At 49.1% G+C, this 26,841-nt stretch overlaps 1 protein-coding gene across 5 annotated transcripts in view; it reads right to left on the bottom strand.

Annotated features, from left to right (window-relative positions):
• The window catches only part of CACNA1D (calcium voltage-gated channel subunit alpha1 D), a 344,798-nt gene that overhangs the window by 78,209 nt on the left and 239,748 nt on the right, over positions 1–26,841 (bottom strand). For 3 of the 5 annotated variants that reach the window (XM_043442701.1, XM_043442702.1, XM_043442703.1), the window contains exons 10-20: positions 20,196–20,283; positions 18,866–18,892; positions 14,964–15,124; positions 13,804–14,029; positions 13,466–13,673; positions 10,498–10,618; positions 6,970–7,084; positions 6,427–6,496; positions 5,529–5,595; positions 4,511–4,658; positions 2,046–2,175 (exon numbers count right to left, since the gene is read on the bottom strand). In XM_043442701.1, the coding sequence (XP_043298636.1) occupies positions 2,046–2,175; positions 4,511–4,658; positions 5,529–5,595; positions 6,427–6,496; positions 6,970–7,084; positions 10,498–10,618; positions 13,466–13,673; positions 13,804–14,029; positions 14,964–15,124; positions 18,866–18,892; positions 20,196–20,283 (1,361 nt within the window). Of the gene's footprint in view, positions 1–2,045; positions 2,176–4,510; positions 4,659–5,528; positions 5,596–6,426; positions 6,497–6,969; positions 7,085–10,497; positions 10,619–13,465; positions 13,674–13,803; positions 14,030–14,963; positions 15,125–18,865; positions 18,893–19,857; positions 19,918–20,195; positions 20,284–26,841 lie in introns of all 5 variants that reach the window. The other 2 variants (XM_043442699.1, XM_043442700.1) reach the window with 1 other exon arrangement.

The raw sequence follows: 26,841 nt of genomic DNA, 5'->3' as shown, positions 1-26,841 counted from the left end.
GCATTATTCATTTTCCAAACTGCTTCCATTTGGGGATTTATAAATTTTGCTGGAACACTTCTTGTGTATCTGTGTTTCTGGCCAGCCAATTAAAGGTCTTTTCCAGGACACCACGGAGGGCGCCCACAAGGAGCCCTGTCCCTCACCCTTACCCCCTCCGAGGTCGCAGCAGGTCTCTCTGTGTGTTGAAAGCGGGTGGGGAGCCAACAACCCAGCCTGGTACCGAGGGTCAAGGCTCTCGGACTCAGGTTGTCCTCTGTTCACTCTGCCTACTTTTTCTTTTTCACTAGTAACTCAGCTAAGGTTAAAAAAAAAAAAAAACACTGCTAGATCCCAGCTATATGATGTATCTAAGGTAGTCAAACTCACACACAGAAAGCAGACGGCTGGTTGTTGGGGCTGGGGCAGGTGGACATGGGCATAAAGTTCCCCACATAAGGTGAGTAAGCTCTGGAGATCTGCTGCCCAACATGATACTCAGAGCTATGGATACTGTCTTGTATCCTTAAGAATTTGTTAAGGAAAATCTCATGCTAACTGTTCTGACCACAGTCAAAGAAAAACAGTGCAATATTTTTAAAAGCAAGACACACATTCATGTGAACACCTATTTAAAAGGAACAATAACATTTCCTGGAAAAAGTGGCAGGGAAATAAACCCATGGGGAAGTAATTACAATAAAAATTAGAACATGAGGCCCGCAGGTAAACAAACTCTTGGTCAACCTGTGTTCTAGGACCAGTTTGTGACCTAGTCTGTCACACAATGGTACTTTTTCCCAAAACAGCTTTTCCCCTTGTGTCTCATCTTTATGATGGAACTGATGACATCCTGTTGGGCCCTGTTCCATCTGAGCATTTAGATAGAGACGTCAGGAATCTTAACAAAAGCTGTGACCCCTGGGTACAGGTTGAGACAGGCTCAGGGCTCCATCTTTACGTCACCCAACCATGCTTTGAGGGGAAGATCTTTTCATCGTCATATCAGGATGCCCATATCTCATCAGTCTCACAGACTGGGTTTGCCAGGCTTCAAACCAAAAGCACAGGAAATGGAAAGACAGCACAGGGCTTGGTTGTCACAACTGAAATCATGGGGCACTGATCCGGTGACTTGTCTAAATCCAGAAATCTCAAAAATCTCTTGTACAGAAAGAAGTACCAACAGGCAAGGCAGCAACCTCTGACGGCCTTGCACACTTGTGGGCCTGCCTCCCCAGGCGGCTTTCTGGGAAATCAGCTGAAACGGCGCTACAGCCTCGAGGCCCGGCAGTCAATAGGCTCCCGTCTTCTGAAGCTGTCTTGCCTCTGGATTGTTCTCAGTGCTGACGGCTGACCTGCTGAGACTGAACTGCTCAGGCAGGAACTGACTTAGGTACCAGTCTCTGCCCAACACAGATGTGAGGCAAGGGAGTCAGGCCTGAACTATGAAAACTGATTAATAGAAGATTAAACCCTCTGTTCTCTTTTGTAAAGCCACCTCCTGCCCCAAACTAACCAAGACTTCGGCCTTCTCCGCTGAGTGCCTCAGGTCCCCATCTGTCATCTCCCTGACTTGTATTTCTCATCAGTAACAGTAGCTGTGTGAATGTGAGTCCATATAAGATAAGTCTTCCTGCCAACCCCAAATAAGAGCCCCCCAGGCATGTGACACACCAGGTTTCGATTTTATTTTCTCTCTGCTGGATGCTGCCACCAGCAGGAAACCTCAAAACAGGTGTGCACATGAATTTGACTGGGAAGGGGAAAAGAGGAATCAAAATGTTGGCAGTGATGCAGAGAAGCAGGGCTCCTGAATACACTGTTACTACTGAGTATCTGAAATGAGGTGTAACATATATAATTCAATAAGGGTTTGTGCCCATAACAAAAAACCTCTCTGGCACAGACAAATCTGCAGCATAAAATGCCTGCAGGGGAAGGAGGCGCCCCCTCGAGCTTTGACCCCCGTGGCCCCTGGAGGCCCTGCCTGGACACCGGCCTCTGCCTGCGAGCCCAGCGCTGACCCGGGGGGCCCCGCCCTGCCATCCTCGCTGGGGGCTTACAGTGTTCCGGAAGGAGTGGCTGCGGATGGGGTCCTCAGCGGCGAGGGCGGCGCTGCTCAGCATGATGAAGACGAGGATGAGGTTGGTGAAGATGTGGTGGTTGATGAGCTTGTGGCAGCCCACGCGGATCCTGCAGGAAGAGCCACCGCACGGATGAGCCCCGGAAGGGCCCGAGCCCGCCGGCCAGCGCTCTCAGCACGCTGGGGCCACTCCGTGGTGACGGACCAGGCGGAGGACGGCTGTCCCCGTGCCGCCCAAACCCCCACCCAGCAAACTGGAACCACCGGACCATTCTTTCCCCGAAACCCTGAGGGTTCTGTGTGGACAAGCCCCACAGACCATTCACCGCGTCCTGAAAAGTGGGGACACCGCCCTTCTAAAGGTGAAGAAACGGAGGCTTCAGCTTGTGAAAGAACTTTCTTAAGGTGACCCCGCTATGGGAATTCCCTGGCAGTCTAGTGGTTAGGACTCTGTGCTCTCGCTGCCAAGGGCGAGGGTTTGATCCCTGGTCAGGGAGCTAAACTCCCAGAAGCCCCGTGGTATTGCCACCCCCAAGTCCCCAGAAAGGTGACTCAGCTAGTATGGGACCAGGGCACATTTCCAATCCAGGTCTGATGGTGACACTTCCCCACTGTAACATGAAGCCCAGCAGCTCCCATTTCCTGCCTTGGAACAGAGACTGAGGTCAGAGTTCATTGTAGCCGCTCACACAGAACAGGGGTGACCCCAGCAGTCAGGCTGCAGCCTGACCTGACCTCGGGGAGCGGGGTGTGTGGACATCCTGTCAGAAGTGCTATGCTGGGGGCAGCTGACCCACAACAAGTGCTGCTGAGAAAGTCAAGAGGAAGTCACATCATCATGTAAGAATCTCACAAGGATCTATCTCCCTGCCCCAGCTGTGGCGGAGCCATCGCAGGCTCCTCCGGTCCCATGAAACAAGGGGGGCAGCATGTGCCCAGCACCCCAGCCCTGACCCTCACAACAGCTCCGCAGGCTGTCAGAGCCTCTCCCGATGCCCCTGACTTCCTGGGGACTACTTAGTATAGTCACTGCCCAACTTCCCTTAACCTCAGTATTTGACTTCAGAACTTCACTGCTGGGTTTTTTTTGTTTTGTTTTGTTTTGTCTATAGAATACATGCAGGATTTCCTTGGAAAAGTTTTTTCTACTTTAAAAACCATAAGTCAACTTTATGTGAAGGTGATGTCTTGCTTCGTTTTTTCCCTCTGGGGCTGCTGAATGCCTGGCTGTGGTCCCTGGAGGGCTGGCAAGCTGTCAGCAGCTGGGGAAAGCCTGACAGTGCTGTGAGGGCAAGAAGTGCTCAAAGCTTTGGGGGCAAATGGAATTCATTCCTCCCGTATAAGCAGACACAGTGAGCTGCAGGTGTCAGTGAGGAGGCTGAATAGCTTTTTAAAAGAGATACGCAAACTCTCAACAACAATGATATAAAAACTACCATCCAGGGATTCCTGGAGGTCCAGTGATTAGACTATGCCTCCCAATGCAGGGGGTGCAGGTTTGATTCCTAGTCAGGGAGGTAAGATCCCACATGCCTCAAGGCCAAAAAGTCAAAACATAAGACAGAAGCAATATCGCAACAAATTCAAAAAAGATTTTTTAAAATGGCCCATAAAAAAAAATAGATTACCATCTAATCCTCAACTCTGTAAGAACTGTACCCGCCTTGCTTCTCCCTGGCGCCTGAGAATTTACAGATTTCTCCTCTGACAGCCCAGAACTGCTTCTGCAATTCCAGCAACCTTTCCAGGAGCCATCTATTCCTCCTGGCATTTCACTCTGTCCCAGATGATTTAAAACCTAGAAACCAGCTAGTAAACACATCTCTTTCTCTTACAGTACTTGTGAGTAATTACCAAGTTCCTGGCAAGCACTGGATCATTTTAACAGGAGAAATGCTATTTTAAGCAGGCTATCACGGAGCTGAACTGAATAGCTACCACTTATAAAACATCACTGAGCAATATTGGTATATCACCATCAAACTCAATTGGGAAGTGATCGGCTACATTGGGCCTCTGAGTGAAGATGTTCAGGAAATTGGTCAAAACCCTCATCTCCCACAGCATCTTAGCAAAAGACTTCCTTACGAAGAAAGGGTCCTTTGGATGGAAAACACTTCACAGGTGACGACCCACAGAACACCAGAGACACAGTACCACACCGCTGCTGTCCCAGTGCGGGGGTGTGTGGGAGCGGGTCTGGAATAGCACTTCTCCCAGGACCTGGTAACCCCCCTATAGCCCTATCAGAGGGCAAAGGCAAGGCTGGAACAGGACAGGGGACAGTGGGAACGGGGGCCTCAAGGCTCAGGCACAGAAACGGGCTGTGAACCGTCGTCCCTTGCACTGCCCGCCCCCCAACCCCCGGCCCCCAGCCACCCTCAAGCAGTCTGCAGGGTCCTGGGGGAGACGGGGCAGCCACGCGGCTAGAAAGGGGATATTTACGGGTTGGTCTTGCTAAGAATGAAGAAAGCACTCCCTTCCGGGATGGGGGCGATTTTCTCTTTCATGTTCAACTCAGAGATTCTGCGAGGACGGGGGCCAGCAGGAACCTCGGGTTCATCCTCTTCCTCCTCCTCTTCCTCTTCACCTACTTTAAAGGAGACACTTTTTTTTTAATAGGCATGAAATAAGGATTGCATTTGGGTTTGAACGCTCATTTTCAACTTCACATGAAAATGTGGCTTAAACTTTAACAATGTATATCAGCTTACACAGGGCTTCCCAGGTGGCTCAGATAGTAAAGAATCTGTCTGCAATGCAGGGAACCCATGTTCGATCACTGGGTTGGGAAGATTCCCCTGGAGGAGGGAATGACAACCCACTCCTGTATTCCTTCCTGGAGAATTCCATAGACATAGGATCCTGGTGGGCTACATTAATCAAAACCCTCCAAATATGATCTGAGAGTGTGTGGGTTGGGGCTGAGAAGCGTTCTCATCTGGTGAGTGTGTGCCTTTGCAGGAATGAGGCCCCCAGCAGTTTAAGGTCTGAGCACCAGGAGAAGGTGCCAGCCCCCCAGCACCTGGCTGCTTCCCCAGCAACCTCCACACTCAGCTTCAGCCTGATAAACTGTGTAGGGTTTCAAGTCACACACTGTCAGTCTCCCAGGCCCCCTGACTCCACAGGACCTCCCTCCAGCAGCCCATCAAGTTCCCAGCCAAGGAGCAAGTGGCAAGTGAGTGTTGACCACTGGCCACCTCCTACAGATACCCAGTGCAGGCTGTGTGTGCCCTGCTCCCCCTCCATGTTCTCTCCCTACCACCGGGTGTCTGGGTTCCCTAAGCCGCCCGAGAAAAACCAGAGCTAACCAGCCCACTAGGGGACCAAACCCTTGGCCTCGGCAGCCTCAGCAGCCCTGCGTGTGCCCAGCTGGGCTGGCCACAGACCCAGGCGCTGATCAGTGTGAGGACAAAGCCATCACTCAAGAGCTGAGAGCCTGTCTCTGGCGTCCGCTGCATACCTGGCACATCACAGGGTGGGTAGGGGTCCTTGTCCTCATCCTCTTCTCTGTAGTCGTCGATGGTAACCTGGGAGGACAGAGAGGTCTTGGGAGGAAGGGAGACTCTGACTTAAGTGGACTCGAGAGGGGCAGGTAAAGACCTAACTCTGCCATTCAGCATGGGGTAGGGGTATGATCTCCAAAGTGGGTGCTGTGTGAGTGTGTCTAGGAGGGCATCCTAGAGGATGCCCCTGCTTCAGAGAGAAGGTCTGAGGGCAGATGAGGAGCAAACTGGTGTCACCCCCTACCCAGCCATGGACAGCCAGCACCACCCAGCACTGGTGCCCATGCTACATGAGAATCAACTTGCAGGTTCCTGCCTCCTCGCTAGACTGTGAGCCCCAGGTGAGCGAGGATCTCACTGGTGTTGGTCAATCCTGACACACAGTCACCATTCAGAAAGGATTTACTGACTCAGTGAATAAATCAACAAATTAAGGAAAAATCCACAGCTGACACAGTGCCTGAGTGTTCACGGTAGGGCCCTGAGTGTCCAGACCCTCTGATCCTGAGACACACCCCACCAGCCCCGGGGACAGACATCTATTAGCAATCTTTGATTTCAGTCCCCACTGAGAAGACATGGACACTGGTCAGGTGTGACCACACCATTCCAATCAAGAAAAAATAAGGTATCAGACCAGTTAAATGTGTATCACACCAGCTCTCTGTTTGAAGTACTGTTACCAGTTAAGTGTCCCACTTCACGCAGACCCTCCTGGAAAGCCAGCATCTGTGATGCGGTGCTACGCTTTCACTCTAAACTAGCACACACAACACTGCCATGGTATAAAGGTGATACATTTATGGTGCTATCCACAGAATTATTTGAAAACAAAGCGGAAAATGTAACCTATACCTTGTTGTCACTGTTGGCTATCTGGTTGACTTCTGGTTTGTTGTTCTTTTTATTTTCCAGACTTTCTTTTCTACAGAGAAGAGAACAGAAGGAACCAAGTAACCATCCCGTTTTATATAAAAAAAACTAATCAGGATTTTGAATCAACAGCGGCCCACTTAATTGGGAACAACCCTAACAGCAAGAATATAGCACAACCCACACTCAGTTCATCTCAGTGCACTGGATTCATAACACAGATCATCTTATTAAAATTCTCATACAAGGGCTAATCAGCATTGGACGCATCATTTATTTTACGATGCCAGAATTAACTGCAGAGATTCATTAAGCATGGGGACGTGACACGTACTTTCAGCTTCAAGGGAATGAGAGCCAAGGGCCTGGGATCTGCCCAAGAGTCCATCTTTCTTGGTCAGCCTCTTAGGCCAGCCACCATCCCCACAAAGCAGTAGCATGGGGGCCCCCACAGGTCGCACCTACGACTGGCTCCCTGGGTCAAAGCCTTCATTCAGCAAACCTCCCCAGGGGAAAGGTGGTTACCTGGCAATCTTTTTCCTTTCCTTTTCTTCAGCTTCCTCCTTCTGAGCAGTATTCAAACTTTCAGCATCAGCCAAATTGTCTACTGCAATGGCCAAGAAGACATTCAGTAGAATATCTAATTTGAGAATGTTAAGGATGAAACATGGTTCCAAATGCAGCTATACAGGGCCAACAATGGCGGTGTCACACCCCTGTGCTCGAGAGGCTGGTGACAGGTTGACTGTCCCCTAGTGCTATATTCACTTGGTAAAGCCAGGAGATTGGAGCCCCATTTTACAAAAACAACCAGAACCTGTAGAAGATAAGCTAGCCAGAAGCAAAATTAAGATTCACTAAAACCCATGAAAACCTACAAATGCCAATATTTCCCTTTGTGTGTGTCTTACGTGTGTGTCTGTGCATCTAGGTATCTACTGATATGAAACACACTGCATAAAATAATCTGTAACATAAATGTAATGTTTTTACACATGTTGCATTTCACTTTATGCACTGTGTTTTCTTTCTTCTAAAACATGCACATCCACAACCTATCTATCTGGGGTGTGCTCTCCAAAATAAGACCCCAAGAAAGGCTATACCTTATTCAAATGATGACCACACAAGGCAGTCTGGGCCTTTCTCATTTGAAATGACCTTCCAAGTCTGCAAATACCTCATTCATTCATTTCACACTGACTGACTAGAGCACATCTAACTTACTGCCAGATGTGCCGGCCTGTTCTTCTGCATTGTCACACAGTGACTACATCTTTGACTCTTGTGGTTGATTTTTACTTTTTTCAAATAGTAGAAAGTTAGGTAACTGGACAAGTTACTAGCTTTTCGGCTTTTACTATAATGCTGTTTCTATAGTTTCCTTGAATGACTGAAAAAAACAAAAAACAAAAACATACTCTGAAGATGCCTGTTTCTTACTTGCCAGCAGTTAAGTACATTATGGAGAAGCATAGGGATCAGAGGGCAACGAGCAGGTCAACGTGACTCCCTTCTCTCACTGATGCTTCCCTCTGGCTGATCCAAGGCCATCTGCATGCAAGACAATGGGAGCCCAGGAGCCCCGCGACAGGAGAGGCACACCACGGTCCCACACGCCCAGCGCAATCTGAACTCTCATGTGGGTTGCTGAACATGTCAACAAATACCACCTAACAAGGCACTGATAATGAGCGAGCTTCAGGGGATGTCATGCTTGACTAACCTATTCAAGTCTTTAAAGAGGGCAGAAATGTGAGTAGATTCTATTAAGACTGTCAAAACACCTCTGATACACTAGGATTACTTATTAAACAGAGCTGCAAGGCAGTTTGTTCTGGGCTGGCCGATGATTTGGCAACATGAGCTCTCCTCTGATGAACTTGGGGTAATTGTGGCTCAGAAAATGATCAGTGCTGGGAATAACTGCACTGAGAATTCCTACTAATGACGGCAATGAAGAAATACTGTGTCTCTAGTCTGACGACGACACCAGATTCTTTCAGCAGTAGAAAGCAAACCCAGAGTAACAAACCACAGGAAAGTCTTACAAGATTGTAACAGATGGTTTGCAAGAGCAAATATCCAATAGATGTATTTAGAGGTATTACCCACCAGACCCTCCTAAACACTGGTGTGCTGTGGAATTCATCTGACAAGACCTGCCAAGCACCTCTGACATGCTGGTTAGAGTTCTGGGAGCCGGGGACATGAGAGGAAACAGGACAGACTGGAGGCCTGGCTTCCAAGTAGTATCTATTCTAGCTGGGGAGACAGACCACAAACCATTTAAGGACTGCAGAGAGTGATACACCCACTATAAAGAAACTACAACATCTAACTGGAGGGAAAGTGGCTAGAGAATACTTTGCTGCAGATTGGAACCAGTATATGGCTGTGGCCTAGAGAATTAATCATGAGAAGAACAGAAAAGAAAATACTGATCATTCATTTAACAAACACTGACCAAGAGCCAACTGTGCATGATCTTGTGGTGTAAGTCACAAAGACGTGACTACAAAAAGAGACTGCGGATTCAGGAAGCTTATTGCCTAGTACTAGTTGGCAAGATGGAGAACCGCACCCCAGACTCCAGCAGGAGCCGCAAGTGATGAGGGGAGCGTGGAGAGAAGCTGGCGGGAGAGCTCCCCTTGGGGCAGGGGTGGGCAGTGCGGCTCCCTGCCTCAGGATTTGTGTGTGCTGGGAGACGGGCTTCCACAGAGGACTCTGAAGTACAAAGTGCTGTTCTCACAGGCTTGCACTTGGGTTTCCACCGGCTGAAGAAGGTTCACTGACAAGCCAGAGAAAATGAAGGGGAAAACAGCCCAACAGACCTCTTAGAAGAAGATTCTAGACTAGGATTCTGTAAAATACAAAAGGGAAGACCAAGGGGCAGTATTCATACTTCGGTCCAAACTGTTCTTTCACTAAGCATTAATCAAGGAGCTCCACGTGCCAGGTCTGGTGCCAGGGCAGGGAGGGCACAGAGAGAAAGCAGAAAGGGGCTGAGCGACGTAAAGGGAGGTCTGAATTTTCAGAAACCTAGGGTTACAGTGACTCTGGCTGGGAAAAGGAAGAAAACAAGTCAGGGAAAGCACAACAGAGCAGCTGGCCAAGGGACACGTGATTCCCAAATACGTACAGATCAGCAGAGCAAAATGAGGGTCAGGGGAGCTGAGATCAATCCACTGAAGATATGTCCCCATCCATTCTGAAGGGTCTTAGGAAGTCAGAGATGTACCCCTAAACTTTTAATGGGGCTTAGAGTGGGCCACTCCAAAACATGCCAAGGTGGCATGTTGATGACTTTGAATTAAAGTTATTTGAGAAACAGCTGGTACAAGCAGAATATGCTGACCCACGTCTTTTCCCCTGAAAGCAGGTAACAAGCTCCCTGAAAGGGCATACTCCCTAAGCCGGGAGGACAGCGCTGGCAATAGGGGATCTGAGGTTGAGAAGGCTTTACAAACAAAGCTTGTGATTTCTCCGTTACTCTGCTATCCTAAGCAAACACTCGTTTTGTCAAATCTTCGGAAATAATTGATATTGTCTCTGGAAATATATGTGAAATGTATATGAACAGCCTGCTTTGGTTATTTCTTAGGTCCTACACCTATGGGGTCCTTCGTATGTATGAAATTAAATGTGTTTTCCTATTAATCTGTCTTACGTCAATTTGATCAATAGCCAGTCAAAAGACCCTGGAAGACAAGGAACGCTTTTCCTCCCAACACTCTCAGGGAGACAGCACGCAGAGCACACAGCTTCGTCCTGAGCCATCCCTCGGGATGTGATGCCACGCGAAGTGGGTGACCACTGGTGCAGCCCACATGCCGCCTCAGGTTGCCTCCGTGGCTGCTCTCAATCCTCAAGGCCTGGCGGACACTCTGCCGCTCCTCTGCTGTCCCAGCAACAGCGGAGGACACACAGGAGCGAGGTGAGGATGCTCACTTTCCCATCACTCTGGCCACCACCGCCCCCACCCCGGGGAAACTTGGAGAGGAAGACAGCATATGGTGACGACAAGGTAGCCCCGGTCAGCCAGAAGGATACAGTTACCGCAAATGAAGAGGATGATGAAGTAGATGCAGACGATCATTCCAGAAGATGATGGGCCCCCGTATGCCATGATACCGTCATACATCACAGCATTCCAGTCTTCGCCTGTCAGGATCTAAGAAGCCAAAACTGGGATCAGCGGGCAGGTGGAGTCACAATTCCCATGATTCTCCCAAGCTCCTGGGGCTGCCTGGGTCTGGCGTACGCTGCCTTGCACAATTCAGTTTGCATAGAACAAATGCATCCATCAATCCATAGTCTTCAAAACATTACACTTAATCACACAAACACATGAGTTAAATATTCCAGTGAAAATAAGATAACATTCCACATAAGACGTGTGTACTCTTTGACTGCACATTCAGCCCCTGCTGATGTCTCTCTCCAGGATTGCTGTCTGTCTGTACATTTAAACACAAACATTCATACCCGGAGAAAACAGGCAGTTGGTATCTTATTTATTTTTTAGAAACAGAGGGTATCATACTCTTTGAATTTTCTGCAATTTGTTTTTTATTCTCCCACTCAATGATGTATTCTGGAGACCCTCTGTGTCACAGGATCACTTCATTCTTTTTAACTGCTGCCTAGCATTCCTCATGCTTAATCAACTGTAGAAATGGAAAATCATATCTACGATGTGCATCACTACCAAACAGAAATTTGCCAAATGATTGGAAAAGGTAAAGCAATTCGTACAGAAGGAAATATAAATGGTTCCTGGCCACATGTAAAGATATTCAACCTCACTCCTAACAAAAGTAATATCAATTAAAACTACAATGAGAGACCACTTTCATTTACCAGACAGGCGGTGGTCAAAACATTTGTGTACTCACTATGCTGAAAGAGAGTGAGGCGACAGACAGAATCCACCCCCATCTAGCCTTAAAGAGAAGACTTAAGCAAGAGTGTCAAAGTTGAAAATGGACACACCCCCTTTAAACCAGCAATTCCATTTGAGGGGATTTATCCTATAGATCTAATATCACACATGAGCCCCACGATGTGCATTCAAGGCCACCCACTCAGCCAAGACACAGTGGAATATTCATTCACCAGCAGGGGACCAGTTCCATGAATTATGGCATACCCACAGCACAAAATGGACAGACACAGGGAGCTCAACCCAGTGCTCTGCGATAACCTAGAAGGGTAGGATGAGGAGGGAGACGGGAGGGAGGTTCGGGGCCGGCGGGGGACATGTCTACCTGTGGCTGATTCATGTTGATGTATGGCAGAAACCATATAGCAATACTGTAAAGCAGTTATCCTCCAATAAAAAAAAATAAATGGAGGCAGCATTGAAAAGGAAGAGGCACTTTTTTATGGACCAATAAGAAAGATTCTTAAGGACACTTTAGGTGCTAAAAAGAAAGATGAAAAAAGCATGTAGAATGAGCTACCATCTGTGTAAATTCATCTGATTGTAGGTAGACAAGTAAATTTATTTACGTCTGAGCAAATACACTGGGAGAATACAGAACAATCTGCTTAACGGTGGTTGCCTCCCACAAGGGGAAATTGGTGGCTGGGTTGGAGACAGACCTGCTACTTTATATGCTTTTCTAACATTTAAATTCTGTGCCATACACATGTACTACAAAAACCACCACCGCCATGCAGGTTTCTCTGAAAGTATCAAAAAAAAACAAAACAAAACAAAACGAATGACTCATCAGTGGCCAAAAATTAAGTTTAATTCAAAAAGCTGAGCTAGGGGACTTTCCTGGTAGTCCTGTGGTTAAGAATCCTCCTGCCAATGCAGGGGACACAGGTTCCATCCCTGGTCTGGGAAGATTCCACATCAATGCGGCAACTAACCCATGTACCACAGCTGCCGAGCCCACGTGCTGCAACTATGGAAGCCCGAAAGCCTAGAGCCTGTGCTCCGCAAAGAGGACACTGCAGTGAGAGCCTACGGGCTGCGATGACGAGCAGCCCCTGCTTGCCACAACTAGAGGAAATGCAAGCACAGCAACGAAGACCCAGCGCAGCCAAAAATAAACAAAACTGAGCTATATTATACTGTACTGTGATAGACCAGGCCTGAGCAGTGGCAGCAATTCCATTCACTTCAAAACGTCCCAGTAGGAAAGAAACCTAGAGATCATTCCTTCCAGGCTCTCATCTTTCAGAAAACAGTGACTTTACAAAGTCACAGTGCTGAGCAATGGAAAGAGCCATGGTGGGAGGTCAGGCTCCCACCAGGCCGTCCCGCCTGGCCTGCAGGACTCGCTGGCATTACATGTGAAAAGCAACAAGGGCAGATGGGTTTTTAAAATTTACCTGCCAGGCTCTGTCCAAGGAAGGCCACAATACACAAGGAGGGGGGTTTGAAACATCTCAGGTGAGAGCCAGGTGGGGTGGAAAGGCTGGGCCTCTGAGGGCAGGGCCACCTGTGAAGCCCCAACCCTGGGGCCCGCTTCTCAGCCTGATGTCTGTCAGGGCCCCGCCAGCACAGACATCCTCAGAGTCTGTGTGTCCCCACTCCATCACACGAGGGAGGACAACAAAGGGACTGCCATTGTCGCAACTGTTTAGTCACCCCGATTCCTGACTACACACCACAGCATCAGGACTTTAGAAGTCACATCTATGCATAAATCTGTTATAGCCAGGATTATAAAACTTGCCTGCCATCAAGAATGAGCAAAGTGCAAGAAGAGGATTTTAGACCCTATGAAACCCCAGAAACCTCATACAGTCAAACACAAACATGGGGTTGGTTTATTACTTCATAAAACATCCAGTGGTCTCACAAACACATGAGATCACAGCACATCCCTCTGGACTTTGATGCAAAATAGATGACTTACATGGCACGAAATTAATCAGAGTGTTATTAGGACAGAGGTTGCTGATACCATGACGATGGAATCATTTTGCCTTGTTGAGTCGTGGACAGATGAGAAGGTGTTTCCAAAGGCGCCGCCCAGGGAGAGGAGGGCGAGGCACTCACCTGGAACACTGTGAGAAGCGCTTGTGGGAAATTATCGAAGGTGCTCCGCTTGGTTTGTGTTTCGTCAAAATTAAACTTGCCACCAAACAGCTGCATCCCCAGCAAGGAGAAGATGATGATGAAGAGAAAAAGCAGAAGCAGCAGCGAAGCGATAGACTTCATGGAGTTTAACAAGGATGCCACCAAGTTGCTCAGGGAGGTCCAGTGCCTGCAAGTCAAGACGAGGGGGTGAGCCTAGGGCGCCGCCTGGGGTGCAGCAGGTGGTCCCTGCAAGTGGGGTCAGGGCTGACCACCACCCACGGTCGGGAAACCCCTACAGCGAGCGCACGCGTCCTCACCTGGTCACTTTGAAAATTCTCAAGAGCCGCACACAGCGGAACACAGAGATGCCCAGGGGAGACATGATTTCCAGTTCCACCAGGATCGTCTCGGTAATTCCGCCACACACCACGAAGCAATCAAACCGATTGAAGAGAGAGACAAAGTACGCCTGGAGACCCAAGCTGTACATTTTGACCAGCATCTCACAGGTGAACAGAGCCAAGAGGACTTTGTTAGCGATATCTGGAAACACAAGGAGCACGTGTCCATGGATCTCACCGTGGGAGCATCTCTGACCCCTGTCCCCCCACCTCCCTTCACACCAGCTGCGGCTGGCAGAGCCCCAAGCTCTCGGCCCATGGTTTTGCTCTTGCCCTGTTTACAGATATGCGGCAGGAACACCCGTGGTCCAGTTGTCTTCCAGGCTCCAGTTCTGCTTGTGCTACCACCCAGACGTGTGCCCCCTGGAGAAGTTCCTTGGTTTCTCTGGGGTTCACTTTCACTAGCAGTACAATGCGGAGAGGCAGCTTAACACATAATCTCTGCGGCTTTCAAGGCCTGAAAGCCTACAAGTCTGCATTTAGACCATCGTATTATTTTGTTTGTTTCAGTCACACAAGAAATCTGTCTGGTCTTGCTTACAGCCCCAAGATCTAAGAAACAGATGCCTGTCAAGGTCACTTTAGAAAATGCCACCCAGCAGGCTGGAGAGTTGAGTAGAAACAGATTTGACTTGATGTCAGGCAGGACTTCACAACGGCTCAAAACTGTCCAACTAGGAATGGGGTGAGCTCCTACAACACCCTGCTGGGGCATTCGAGGTGGGTGAAGAGCCACCACTTGCCAAGGAAACTACAGCAGAAAATAAAGCTTCCAGTGGGCACAGGGAGGAGGGATATGGGGTCCCTTCCAGCTGCCAGATTCCTTGATCCCACACAGGGTTCAGACAATGAGCTGCCCTGGAGTCATTAGCTCCAAGGTGCATCACACACCACACAACCCGGACCGCACACTCTCGCCAGGTGCACCTCTGCCTGGCTCTGCCACCCTCCAAGTTCCACTGCTCACTGGAAATGGTCCTGGACAATCACACGTCCATCCGAAAAGACTAGACTGCAGCTGGGCAGCCTCGGGGATCCCCTGTTTGGAGCAAAAAGGGAATGGCTTCTGCTTATACCTTGAATCTGTGTCAACCAGTCAGGCTGGTTGTAGTGCTCGGAGGAAATGGTTAAGGTGTTGAGAAACACCAGGACAATGACCAGCCAGTAAAACGTGACGGACTTCACGGCAGCCCTACACCTTCTGCGACTGAATCGGTTCCAGCGGCGCCAGCGGCGGCTGTAAGAGAAGCAGACGTTACCCCCGGGATGACAGACAGACGCAGCACCTGATCAATATCGCTAAGGAATGACTGCACTCCAGAGGTCCCCACCAGGGCCGGGGTGCAGGGAGGAAAGATGAGAACAAATGACACAGCAATGACCAGACCTCATAAGACAAATAACGTTGGTTTTGAAATATGACTTCTTAAAAGCACAGTGTTGACTTGATCGTGCTATCAGTTTCCTTCCCATGGCTTCAGATAACCCCGTAATTTGTCATATGCAGCCCTCGAGCCGGTCAGGAAATCTAAGATGTTCAGAGTCACCAGCTTGTACACATCCACAGTTCACGTGCCCACCACGAGGCTCTCGGGTCTGACTGAGCTGTCAGTGCAGAGAGACGCCAGCTTATCATCCACATCTCTTGCAGCACCTTGATCATCATGTAGAATTTATCTGGCAGCCAAGGGCTCCCAAACCTGAGTTTTCCTTTTAGGGAACCCTTCAGTCCTTTCATAAATCTGGGAGGTAGCTCTGGAGCCAGAGAGAGTCATCAATGCTGAGTAGGACATGAGTCTTACTCCTGAGTCATCAGGTGCCCTTTCTAACTAGCGATGCTCAAAATATACCTTTAGGAGGAGAGCTAATATTGAATCATGTTTCCATACAAATAAAATGAACTGAGCCAAACAGACAAGCAGCATGTTCTCTACCAATTCCCAGTTGCAGGATGTAATTAGAGTATTCTCTGCCTCAGCCTGTCTCCCTACAGGAAACATTCCCTGCCACAGGATGGTTTGGTGAAGGGGGTCTCAGGGAAGGGCTGGCCGAGTGGCGGCGTCAGCCTGATCTGGGCTGTGCTCACAGACTGGGGTGGTGGGCGCCTCCTCTAGCACTTGAGTCAGGAGAATCTCCAGGCTGTGTCAAGGCTGCAGCCCTGGCTGACTCAGCTGCAATGCTCTGCTAAGAACACTGTAACCCAGGGACCAATGAAAGACTTGTGCCAATTCTTCGGCAAGACCTGGAACAAGCGAGGTGCATTGTATTCCTGCTCTTGCTATGTGAGTTTCTGATGGTAATAGCAGCTGGAAACGTGATAACCAGAGTAGAAAAATTCTAGTGAGGACACTCAAAACTGTTCCCACAAGACTGGGTTTCTCCCATGATGCATAATGCAGTACACACAAGCAAGGTGGCCTCAACAACATCCAGCCCTGGTGGGTCTATTCATGCTGCAGGGACAAGTGACGGGTGTCGCCCAAGTCCAGGGGAGGCACGGTCTGTGGCCCTATCCTGTAACAGTATGAGGGCTGTGGCAGGTAATTACCCACACCAAGTGCTACGCCCAGGTTACTGGGTACAGGGGGAAGGAGAAGGGAGCTACAAGAGAGCTGACGGGTCAGGGAAGGCTTCCTCAGAAAGCTGAGGTTTGGGCTGGCTCTCTCCCAATAGCTGAATAAGGATTAGCCAAGGGTGCACAGGGAGGGGGCAGGTCACTCCACTTAGCTCCCGCCAAAGAGACTTGGGTGGGAAGAACTGGAGTGTGTGGTCCATTTGACAGCTGGAGAGGAGTCCAGAATAACAAAGTGCAAAGTCTGGGAGTGGTGTCTAAATACCCCAGAGGTAAGAGGGTGATCTGGGGGCCAAATTACGAAGAAATTTAAATGCCCTCTGGCAACAGGAAATTCATGAAAGTGCTTTTCATTATGAAAACACTGTTAATTTTTTTTTTTTTTGGCCTCGCCACACGTGCTGTGGGGTCTTAGTTCCCCAACCAGTGATCAAATCCGTACCTCCCTCATTGGGAGTACACAGTCCGAACTACTAGACTACCAGGAAAAGTCCCCTTAATTTTTTTTAAGACAAGTTTATTAAGATATAACTTACATATGGCAAAATTGACTTCTTCTTAGTTCTAAAATCTGTAATCACAACCACAGTGAAGATGTAGAATATTTCTATCACTCAAAAAAATTATTTCATGGCACTTTATAGTTAATCCACTGCTCACCCTAGCCTCTGAAAACTACTGATCTGTCCTCTTTCTCTATTATTTTGCTTCATCCAGGATCCTATCAACAGAATCATACAAATATATAGCTTTTTGAGACTGGCCTCCTTCATTTAGAAAAAGCTCATTTGTGATCCATTTGTGTTGTTGATCTCTCAGTAGTTTTTTCCCTTCTTGTTGCTAAGTTTCAGTCCATCATATGGATGAACTATAATTTGTCTACCTTACCATCTGATGGGCATCTGAGTTATTTACAGCTTTCAGCAATTATAAATAAACATATAAATGTTGTATTTATCAATTATACATATATAATGTTTATGAATATAAACATTCATGCAAAATTTTTTGTGTGTGCAAAAAATGCATTCATTTTTCCTATATAAATACCTTAGAGGTGAATTGCTGGGTCATATGGTAAACATGCTGGACTTTGGAAGACACTGACAACTTGCTTTTAAAATGGCTGTGTCACCTGACCTGTGGCAGTGTATAAGAATTTCCACTGATTTGCATCCTTGTCAAAATGCCAGCTTTCAAAATTTGATTCATTCTATAGGTGCGTCATGGTATCTCAACTGTGATTTTAATTTGCATTTCCCAATGACCAGTGGTCATTTCATGTGCTTATTTGCCATCTACATGGACTATAGTCTGTCAGGCTCCTCTGTCCATGGAATTCTTCAGGCAAGAATCCTGGAGTGGATTGCCATTCCCTTCTCCAGGGAATCTTCCCGACCTGGGGATCGAACCCGGGCTGCCTGAATTGCAGGCAGACTCTTTACCATCTGAGCCACCAGGGAAGCCCCCTCTAAGACTACATGCCTACTAAAATCATACTGTCCATTTTTATTGGGTTGCTTTATTATTACTGATACTATTCTTATGTATACTGGATACTAGTCCTTTCTCAATTCTGTTTTGCAAATATTTTTTCCTCTAGTCTGCAAATGATCTTTTTCTTTCAAGAAGTAGTAGTTTTAATTTTGATGAAGTCCAATTCATCAGTTTTTTCTATTATGACCAGTGCTTTGGGCTTTGTACCCAAGAAACTTTTGCCTAACCCAAGGTCACTTAAATTTTCTATGTTTTCTTCTAGGATTTTTACAGTTTTACAAAAAGAATTCCAGAGTCAGAGGAACTTGGTGGGCTACAGTCCATGGGGTGGCAGAGAGCTGGACACGACTGAGCAACCAACACTTCACCTTCAGTTCTATTCCACTTAAAGTGAATTTTTGTACACAGTGGTAAAAGTTTCTAACTGAAAAATAATACTTATATGGGAAAGTAACAAATCACTGGTATACAGTTCAATGAGTTTTTACCAACTGATTATGTAACCTGCACTCAGAGCAAGTAAAACCATTACGAGCAACTCGGAAGACCTTTTGAACTTCCTTCCACGGAAAAAGTTTTCAGCACAAAAGTGACAGGAAGTATCTCTCTTAGAGAAATGACTCTGGGAGGGTATACAAAAAGGGTTGATTAGGCAAACCATTATTCACGGTTGCATCTTACTGATCTGGTTTTTTTTTTTTTTTGGCGGGGGAGGTGGTTCTTTGGCACCTACCACAGTTCTACAAGGCAGGTACTTACTGTTTACTGGGCACGTTGACCTTCTACATGAATGTTGTAAAATAATCAGTGTAAAATAATCAGGCCTAGAGCAATTCTACATAAAGTTCAGAAGTCAGAACACAAAAAGCGCACACAAGTTTAAAAAAATTATGGAAAGAAGACACTGACCTGAGCTTGGACTTTGAGATGGCTTGACTGAAAGACAGACAGAAAGAATATGATTCCTGTTAGGAAGGCTCCATGATATGTTCCCCTCCACATTTCAGCAGAGATACCATAAAAGCCATGCATGGAAGCCTGGACCCAGCACCCCCGGCTCCCGAAGCGAGCCAGCTGGGGTGAGCATGGAGCAGGGGGCCAGGCAAGAGAAGACTCTTAGCTGCCTGAGCAGCCCTGGCACAGGTGGAGATGCCAAGGGTTCTTCTCCCCCTCCCCAAACTGCTCACGCTGCAGCCAGTGGAGCTGATCCCGCCCAGAGCTCAGCCCTGCATCTCCACAACAGCACGTGCTGCTGCTACAATGAGAAGAGCCCTGGGCCTGGAGCTCCAGCTCCGCTCTTTACTCACTAGGAGAGCTCGGGCAAGCAGCACACCTTTTTGAGCCTCAGTGTGCTCATCTGTAAAATGGCAAGACAAACCCATTCCCTACCTACTTCATGCTATTGTAGGAGGGCACAGCAGGAGGAGGAGGAAAATTTACTTCATAAACTGTTGAGTGTCCTTCTCCTAACATCATTTTTATGAATCTCCGCCGAGATCAGATTCTCTTAAAAATGACACCTGTACTCGACAGGCATAAGACCTAAAGGACACCAGCAGAAAGCAAACAGAAGAGAATTGCATGGGGCTCCCCCAAAGCAGGCGGTGCTCGGTGCCCTGCGCGCGGCTGGGGTGCCTGCTGCTGCAGCCCAGCGCATCCAGTAAAAAGCCAATGGGTGCTCATGTGAAGGCATCCTCCAGGGTGAGGAGAGAGGGGTGCAGGGCTCCAAACAAGGTGTATGAGCCGAGAAGGACAGGGTCTCGTTATCCAGCCGCTGCGCATGAGGCTGGGAGAGCCTGTAAGTGACGGAAACTTAAATAGGGAGCACATTCTATGAGCAATTCTGCCATACAAGCCCTTCAAAGCACTGACGCCAGCACCAGGCTCAGAGAAGCCTTTACCCCCAGCGCCGACACCCAGAGGGCCCGGCCTTGGCAGTGCCTCTTCTTCTCCACCAGCACCTAATGGACACAGGGGAATTGCCGGGTTACCTGGCTCAGCCCGGGGCAGGTTCCATCTCAGCAGGACGGACCGCTCTGGAGGATGAGGCAGGTGACATGCTGGGGGCCTGGGGGGCCAGAGTTAGGAGGAGGACCAAGGGGTCCAGGGTGAGCCCGCCCACCCCTCTTGCATATGAGGCCATGGCTCCAGGCTCCACCGAAACCTGGGCGACTCACTCATATCTGCTTCTCTAAGAAGCCAGGAGGAGCCAAGAGGACAGCGCCTCAGCCCCACTCACCAGAGACTCCCGCAGCAGCCTCGGCTCTCGCCTTCTCCGCTCACGTTCTCTGTGTTCACAGACTCCGTCTCACTGGTGGGCATGCTGGCTGCGGGGAGAAGAAACGCTTTAGATGGTGGCGTGGCTCCAGGAGCTGGTGATGGACAGGGAAGCCTGGCGTGCTGCTGTCCACAGGGTCGCAAAGAGTCGGACACAATTGAGCGACTGAACTGAACTGACCAGCTGGATGCCCTGCACGCCCAAGGATGGGACGAACGCGATCTCTGCCTCCAAGATGAGCCTCTGGGAAGCTGGCCGGAGGGTGAGGAGCATGATGAAGGGCCCCCAAGGACCTGACTGGCAAAAGGAAGTGCTGAGAAGCCAGGTGTCTCCACAGAGGAGCCTTCACTTCCATGATCTGCTGAGGAAACCCAGAAGGTATCCCAGCAGAAAGAGAAACCCACTATCCAACTTCCCAAGGAAAGAAGCCTGGGGACCAAAGTGCGTCCTGTTGCCGTGGCCAGCGCCAGCTTACTCTTCTGATTTCCAGGTTTTCCCTGAGAGGCCATCGCAACATCTCAGTTACAGCTACATCTTTCCTCGTCCCCAAGTCAAGAAGTACTCTAGAACATCTGTGAACAAACCTAAGATTTCATAAACAAAGTCTTACTTTAAATATACTGAAGGAGAGGAGATATTATCAAGGGAGGAGCATATGAAGGTACCAAGCAAAGAATCTCTTTTAAAATGGAAGTATTCAATTCATTTTCCGTTAATCCTATCTGATGTTCTTCTGCCCAGCTTGTGAAGCCAAGATGCTGAAGACTGTCAGTTAGATTAATAAAAAAGACACCGTTGACCAAAGATGCCTGCCTTAGAGCTCAGAATACGATCCTATGGGGGAAGAAGGTTTTCTCCCAACCAGCGACCAGAGGGCAAAGTTGTCTGTGGTCCCAGTGCACCAGTGTCTCCGGGCACTTCTCCCTTCCCCACAGCATGGTTATCAAGCAGAAGCAGAGGAAATGGTGAAATGTACCCACTCACTCCACTTGATTCAACCCTAGAAACGTCACCAACATGTGCTAGGGAGCAGGCGGCAGAGGAGGTGCGGGACACAAAGAGGGACCCAGCTCTGCACCTGTCCTGGAGGACCCAGAGGAAAGGCAGCATCCAGTGGACTTTGGTCCACCATGACCAGAGCTACCTCAGGGGTCTGGGCAAGTGCCGTAAGGAATGACTCACTCTGCTCTGGGGTTAGGGGCCGTCATCAAAAGTCGAAACATGGGAGAATCACCCCACACGTGCATGTCTTTGCCCTGATGCATAATTGTGAACTGCAGTGACCTTCTGGTTTTGGAGACCTGATGGCGTCAACAGGAAGGCCTTTCCCCTGCAAGCTCTGCCCATATGGCTCCTCCTCTGAAGGATGCCTGAGTTTCAGCTGTAAAACCTGGCAGTGGAGCCTGGAGTGCCGTGGGGAGAAGTCTGAGGCCAGCCCAGACTGGCCTCAGGGCAGCGCAAAGGAGCGGGACCAGAGAGCTCTGTCTGTGCAGCTGCACGGCCGTGGACCCTGCTCGGGGGAGAGACAGGGTGTGAATGACAGGGATGGACGTGGACCTGACTTGATGGGCCCAGAGAACTGAGAAACATCTTTTCTGAGGCACCAAAGAAGACCCCTTCCCTTCTGTGAGCACCCAGAGGACTGAACCCGCCAGGGTGAGGGGGTCTCAAGAGCCATCTCCAGGCACATTGAGGCAAAGGCTTCCAACGAGAAGGCAAAGTGAGCAGAATTACAGACTATATAAAACAACCAGTACTCTCACTTTTCTTCCTTAGTCAAGTCAAAAGAAACCAACGACAAATTGATTCACTTTTTCACAACTCCATGCAAATACACAGACACAAAACCAAACAAACCATAAACAAAAGCCCCACAATCCAATCACAGAAAAACCTTAAACAAAAAGCTCCATCAAGAGATAGAAACACACATACACAGGAGGGTGCTCGTGCAGTTTGCTTCTCCATGACTATTCCATGTCTGACTTCAACAGAAAGACTAAAAAGTCGTAAGAGTCAGCCAAGTTCATTGTTACAGGTTACTCCCACAGGGTCACCCTTTTCTTCAGGAACCAGACAAAGAAAATCATGGTGGGAGACCCTTACAGATATGACCAGGAGTCATCTCTGTGGAATGTTCTTCTTGGTGGTTACTGCCACCACTGAGGGGACAGAAGCTGAAAGCAGCAGGGAGGTGGGGGCCACTGGTGGACGAGGGTTCTCGGGCCTCAGCGGGGTCCTGGCTCTGCCCTGGGCAGTCCCACCTCTCTCCAGGCTTCTCCAGGTCCGGTCTGTAAAGTGGGAACACTATCTCTACGCTCTGGAGGGTCACTTCCCTCTACAACAGTGCAATACTTCATGGTTCTAATATTAATCATGTTGTAAATTCAGCCACTATGTCCAAGAAGAGCAAACTTCTTTTCATGGGCAAAACTCTGTGGCTTTTTACTCTCTGGGGCCATGTCCCATTACGCTATCAATAGAATCACTGCATGTAAGCTCTGGGAGTTGGTGATGGACAGGAAAGCCTGGTGTGCTGCAGTCCATTGGGGTCACAAAGAGTCAGGCACAACTGAGTGACTGAACTGCTGAACTGAACTGACTGAAATTCAGTCACTGTTTCCAAGAAGAGCAAATTTCTTTTCATGGGCAAAACTCTGTGGCTTTTTACTCTCTGGGGCTATGTCCCATGATAATATCAATAGAGCTGCTGCGTTTCACTCTTAAAGCTTGTTTTTCAAGTGATCTGATCCAAACAGATAACTCACAGCCTGCCCATGGGAAAGGTGGGGGGACGTTACTTTGCATTTCTGGTTTCATGTCAACTAGTGACTGAAATGTACAAGCTGCTTCACAGACTGAGGTTGGGGGTGCGGAGATAAGAAGTCAAACTGAACTCCCCAAACAGAAACTGAGGCTGACTGTGGGGCACGGTGTCAGGACTGTACTGACAGAGAGAATCCTCCTGCTCAGCAAGCGGGCTCCATCCTTCAGGTGAGATGGGACAGTGGTTGAGAGCAGGCCTCTCAGGTGGGCCAGGTCTAACTTTACCCCCACATTTGTGACCAAACATCTCCAAGGCTTTTTTCTCATCTGTTAAAATGGGGTGTACTTGTAACTTCACAGGGCTGTGGGCAGAACTGTAAGAGAGGAGGTACAGAGTGATCCACAGTGTCAGGCCGTCAGTGAGGCTTCTACATGACGAATCCATCTTCTCAGAAAAGCTTTTCTGGAGCTCCCTGGAAGCAAGGGGACTCTCTCTGGATGATCCAAGTCCAGGGTCACTTCACCCCACCCACTTCTACAGCCACACAGAGGATTCTTGCGTGAACAGCCTTCTACACTTCTGACCCAGCCTCGGCCTACACTCCCAGTTTGTATCACATTTTCTGCTTTAAGCTGAGTTATTTTAACCTAGCAACTTTTCTGTCATCCCTATTTGACATCTGCAGAGCCACAGAACCCTAATAAACAAATCTGCTCTGGAATCATGCCCCCGGGGGCTCAGGAGTAAGAGAGTAAGGGGCAGGTGGAGGAAGAGAGCAGTGACACCACCAGAACGTGGTGACCTCATTTGGTCCCGGAAATAGATGTGGATCCAGTCCCTCCACCCGAGCCTCTGGCAACCTTCCCACCCCGCCTCTCCCTCCCTGCCATAGGAGTGTTCCCTTTTTCAGAAGCATACAAGACACCGGGCCCAGTGGGCATAACCAAGGAGCTTGTTTGTACATTAAAACATTTCACCCTTCACTTGCACCAGACATTTTTTTTTAACGTTCCTAAATTGATATGCACCTCACTTCACTTAGCCCCAATAGGATCTCATCTACATTTTAAAAAATCAAGACAGGAGAATTAGAGACTGTTAGAACTGGAAGGGGCTTCTGAGAGGACATGAACGAATGCTGTGATTTCACAGATGAGAGAACCAACCCGCTTGCCTTGGGACACACAGCTCAGATGTGAGAGGAGAGAGCTCTCCTGTGCCACCACCCCCGTGCAACAACCCTGTGGCTTTGGTACATCCTTAAATACACTGCTGTGTGATTCAGTATCAGTACATGTTGGTATGTGCACTGGTATACACTTAAAACTCCACAAATCAAAAAGCTCCAAAAACCAAGTAAGCCTGTTACCTGCCAGCCATGCTGTGTGGTCCTAATGACCCTCATCAACCCCTGGAAACCCGGGGTAGAGCCAGACCACTTCCAGGAGGTCAGCCCAGCAAACGGGGAGGGGGGTGGTTATACAAAAATACAGGTGTGTCAGAGACTACTGGGACTTCATAAAAGCCCAAACAGAAAGACTCATAAAAGCCCAAGGAACTAAAACCAAAGATGTTTATCAGAACACGTGGCATTCTCCCTAACCGGCTGCCTCAGCATCAGGACTGCCCCATTCAGGGTGACCACCCTGTCCCCGTGAGCGTTCAGCATTCACTGCTGACAAATGACTCGGCCTAATTAGGGCTGCAGCAGAGAGACCCCCTCAGACAGAATCTGGACCCTCCTATAGAAGGAGCCAGGGCCATCTGCATGCAGAGAGGCTATCAGTCCTTTTTCCTACACATTTCAGGAAACTTTAGAGCTTTGTTGAAGAAGTTTTCATTTTTTAAATATAAATTTGAAAGCAATTTTCAATGACTCCAGCTGAAACCAGGCATTAGAACAAGCCTGTGGCCTATGCCGCAATTCTGACTGGCCCTGCATCTGCCAGGCACTGTGATTTCTAGGGAGAGCCCCAGGGCAGACCCTTGGGCTTCCAGCGTGTGCATGCTGAAAAGGGTCCTCCAGTGGTAGGTTGGCGAAGGGATGGTGCCAGCCAGCAGCCCGGGACACCCTGGAGTGTGAGTGAGAGTTGCCAGGGCCTCCCAGGCAGCCTGGCTCGGCCCTTGCTCTCTGTGGAGAGCAGGTCACACTATTCCTCTCTAGGATCTAATTGTAGGACCCAGATGCCATCATGGGTGATGTCACATGAAATAAACCAGGAAACGTGCTGCTTTTCAGGCCAGCTCAAGTTACCTTCACCACCATGTAAACATTCCTCTATCTAGCCGTCTCTCTGAAGGACAACGCACTTCTCAACCGTATCCGCCTGGCCTGTGGATTCAGAGGGAAATCAATACACAAGTGCATGCATGCACATGGGCATGGATGCGCGTGCCCAGGAGTCACAGTGCGTCTGCGTGCGGATCCAAACAGGCAGCCCCCAAATTCTGGCCCCTCCCCCCACTCACAGGCACAGCAAAATCCCAGACCAGCTTCCTGCCTCCAGGACAGACGTCAGAGAGGCTTGGTCTCTGTCATTGCCGGGACAAGTCCCTTTTCTTCCCAGGGCTTAGTTATTGCATCTGCAATTGATCAATTTCATTTCTAAGACCCACTTACCTCTGACCTGACAGGACTGCTGTGAAGAGGAAACACTCATAGGTTGTTTGGTTCTACTCCCAGCACCGAGGGGGTTTCTCTTGCAAGCCCCGCCCCCAGCTCAGCAAAGAGAGCAGGAGATGAGCAGTACCCTGAAGTCACAGTTCACCCCTCAGGAGGGTGGCCAGGAGGCCAGCAGTCGGCCTGTTACGGCTGGTTCCAAGTCACCTCCAGGCAGGGCACCCTGGGAAGTACGCAGCACAGGAAGGAGCAGCCCCCAGGACCCTGGCGACCCTTGCCAAGTGAGCCTGGAGCTCGGCAGGCCCCTCCTGGAGCAGGTCACACGGACAGCCTCGCTCACAGATGTCCCGGGCCTCCAGGAACCCGGTTCCCCTGTTCTCCACGGGATGCGCTTTCTTGCACACTCAGGGGTCTCTTCGAGCATTTCCCTCTATGCCCGAGCAGCCTAAAGCTTCTCGCTCTTTCCTTTTAAAGGCGGGGGCGGGGGAGGTCAGGTTAGATAACTGAGCAGTGGCAGGATCATAGCTGCCTTCCTTGGGGACAGGGGCTCTGCAGCCAAGATCTTGTGTTTTTATCTTATTTTCATGACAAGCACGAGCAGCGCCATAACGTCCCCTGGAGGAATCTGCCTGTGCTTGCTAGGGGTGACACGCTCAGCCGTCACAGGCTCACAGACTCTCATTGCTGTAAAGAAGCCAGGCTCGTGTTGGAGAATGTGGGTCAAGGCCAGACCAAGGTTTCCCTGTCTAAAGCAAGAATTATGCCCTGCCAGCAACTATTTCTGTATGACCAGCGACAGTGGGGGCACAGCATCCCCATGAGGGCTCCCACCCCACCAGCATCACCAGTAACGCCAGGAGCCTTCTTTTGGGTCTCTAAGTATTTCATTAAATAAACAAAATACAGTAAGTTTTCTGAAACATTAGGCTGCTTCCTAACCCTGCAGATCTCAAGGCTAACCCGGAATTCTCAAGAATCCTTGAAAAGTCACAAGGCCCAAGCACCAGCTGAGGAGGTGGGGGGTGGGCATACGTACAAGCTCAAGGAGGGGTCTCTGCTCTCCTGGGATAGGAACCACTCGTCTGCTCATGGAACTTCTCAGAGCTGGAAGCCTAAGTCAGTCTCTGCAAACTTTTTTCTGACACCATCACAGTATTTCCTGCTTAGCGGAAGCCCATTTTTCCTGCAAAGGCCTTAGGAGGTCCCCACGCCCAGCCACT

Source organism: Cervus canadensis, chromosome 22 (genome assembly GCF_019320065.1).
Source record: "Cervus canadensis isolate Bull #8, Minnesota chromosome 22, ASM1932006v1, whole genome shotgun sequence".
In the NCBI taxonomy this organism is placed as follows: Eukaryota; Metazoa; Chordata; class Mammalia; order Artiodactyla; family Cervidae; genus Cervus; species Cervus canadensis.
The sequence above is the reverse complement of the archived record's forward strand: the minus strand, read 5'-3'. Positions and strand labels throughout refer to the sequence as shown.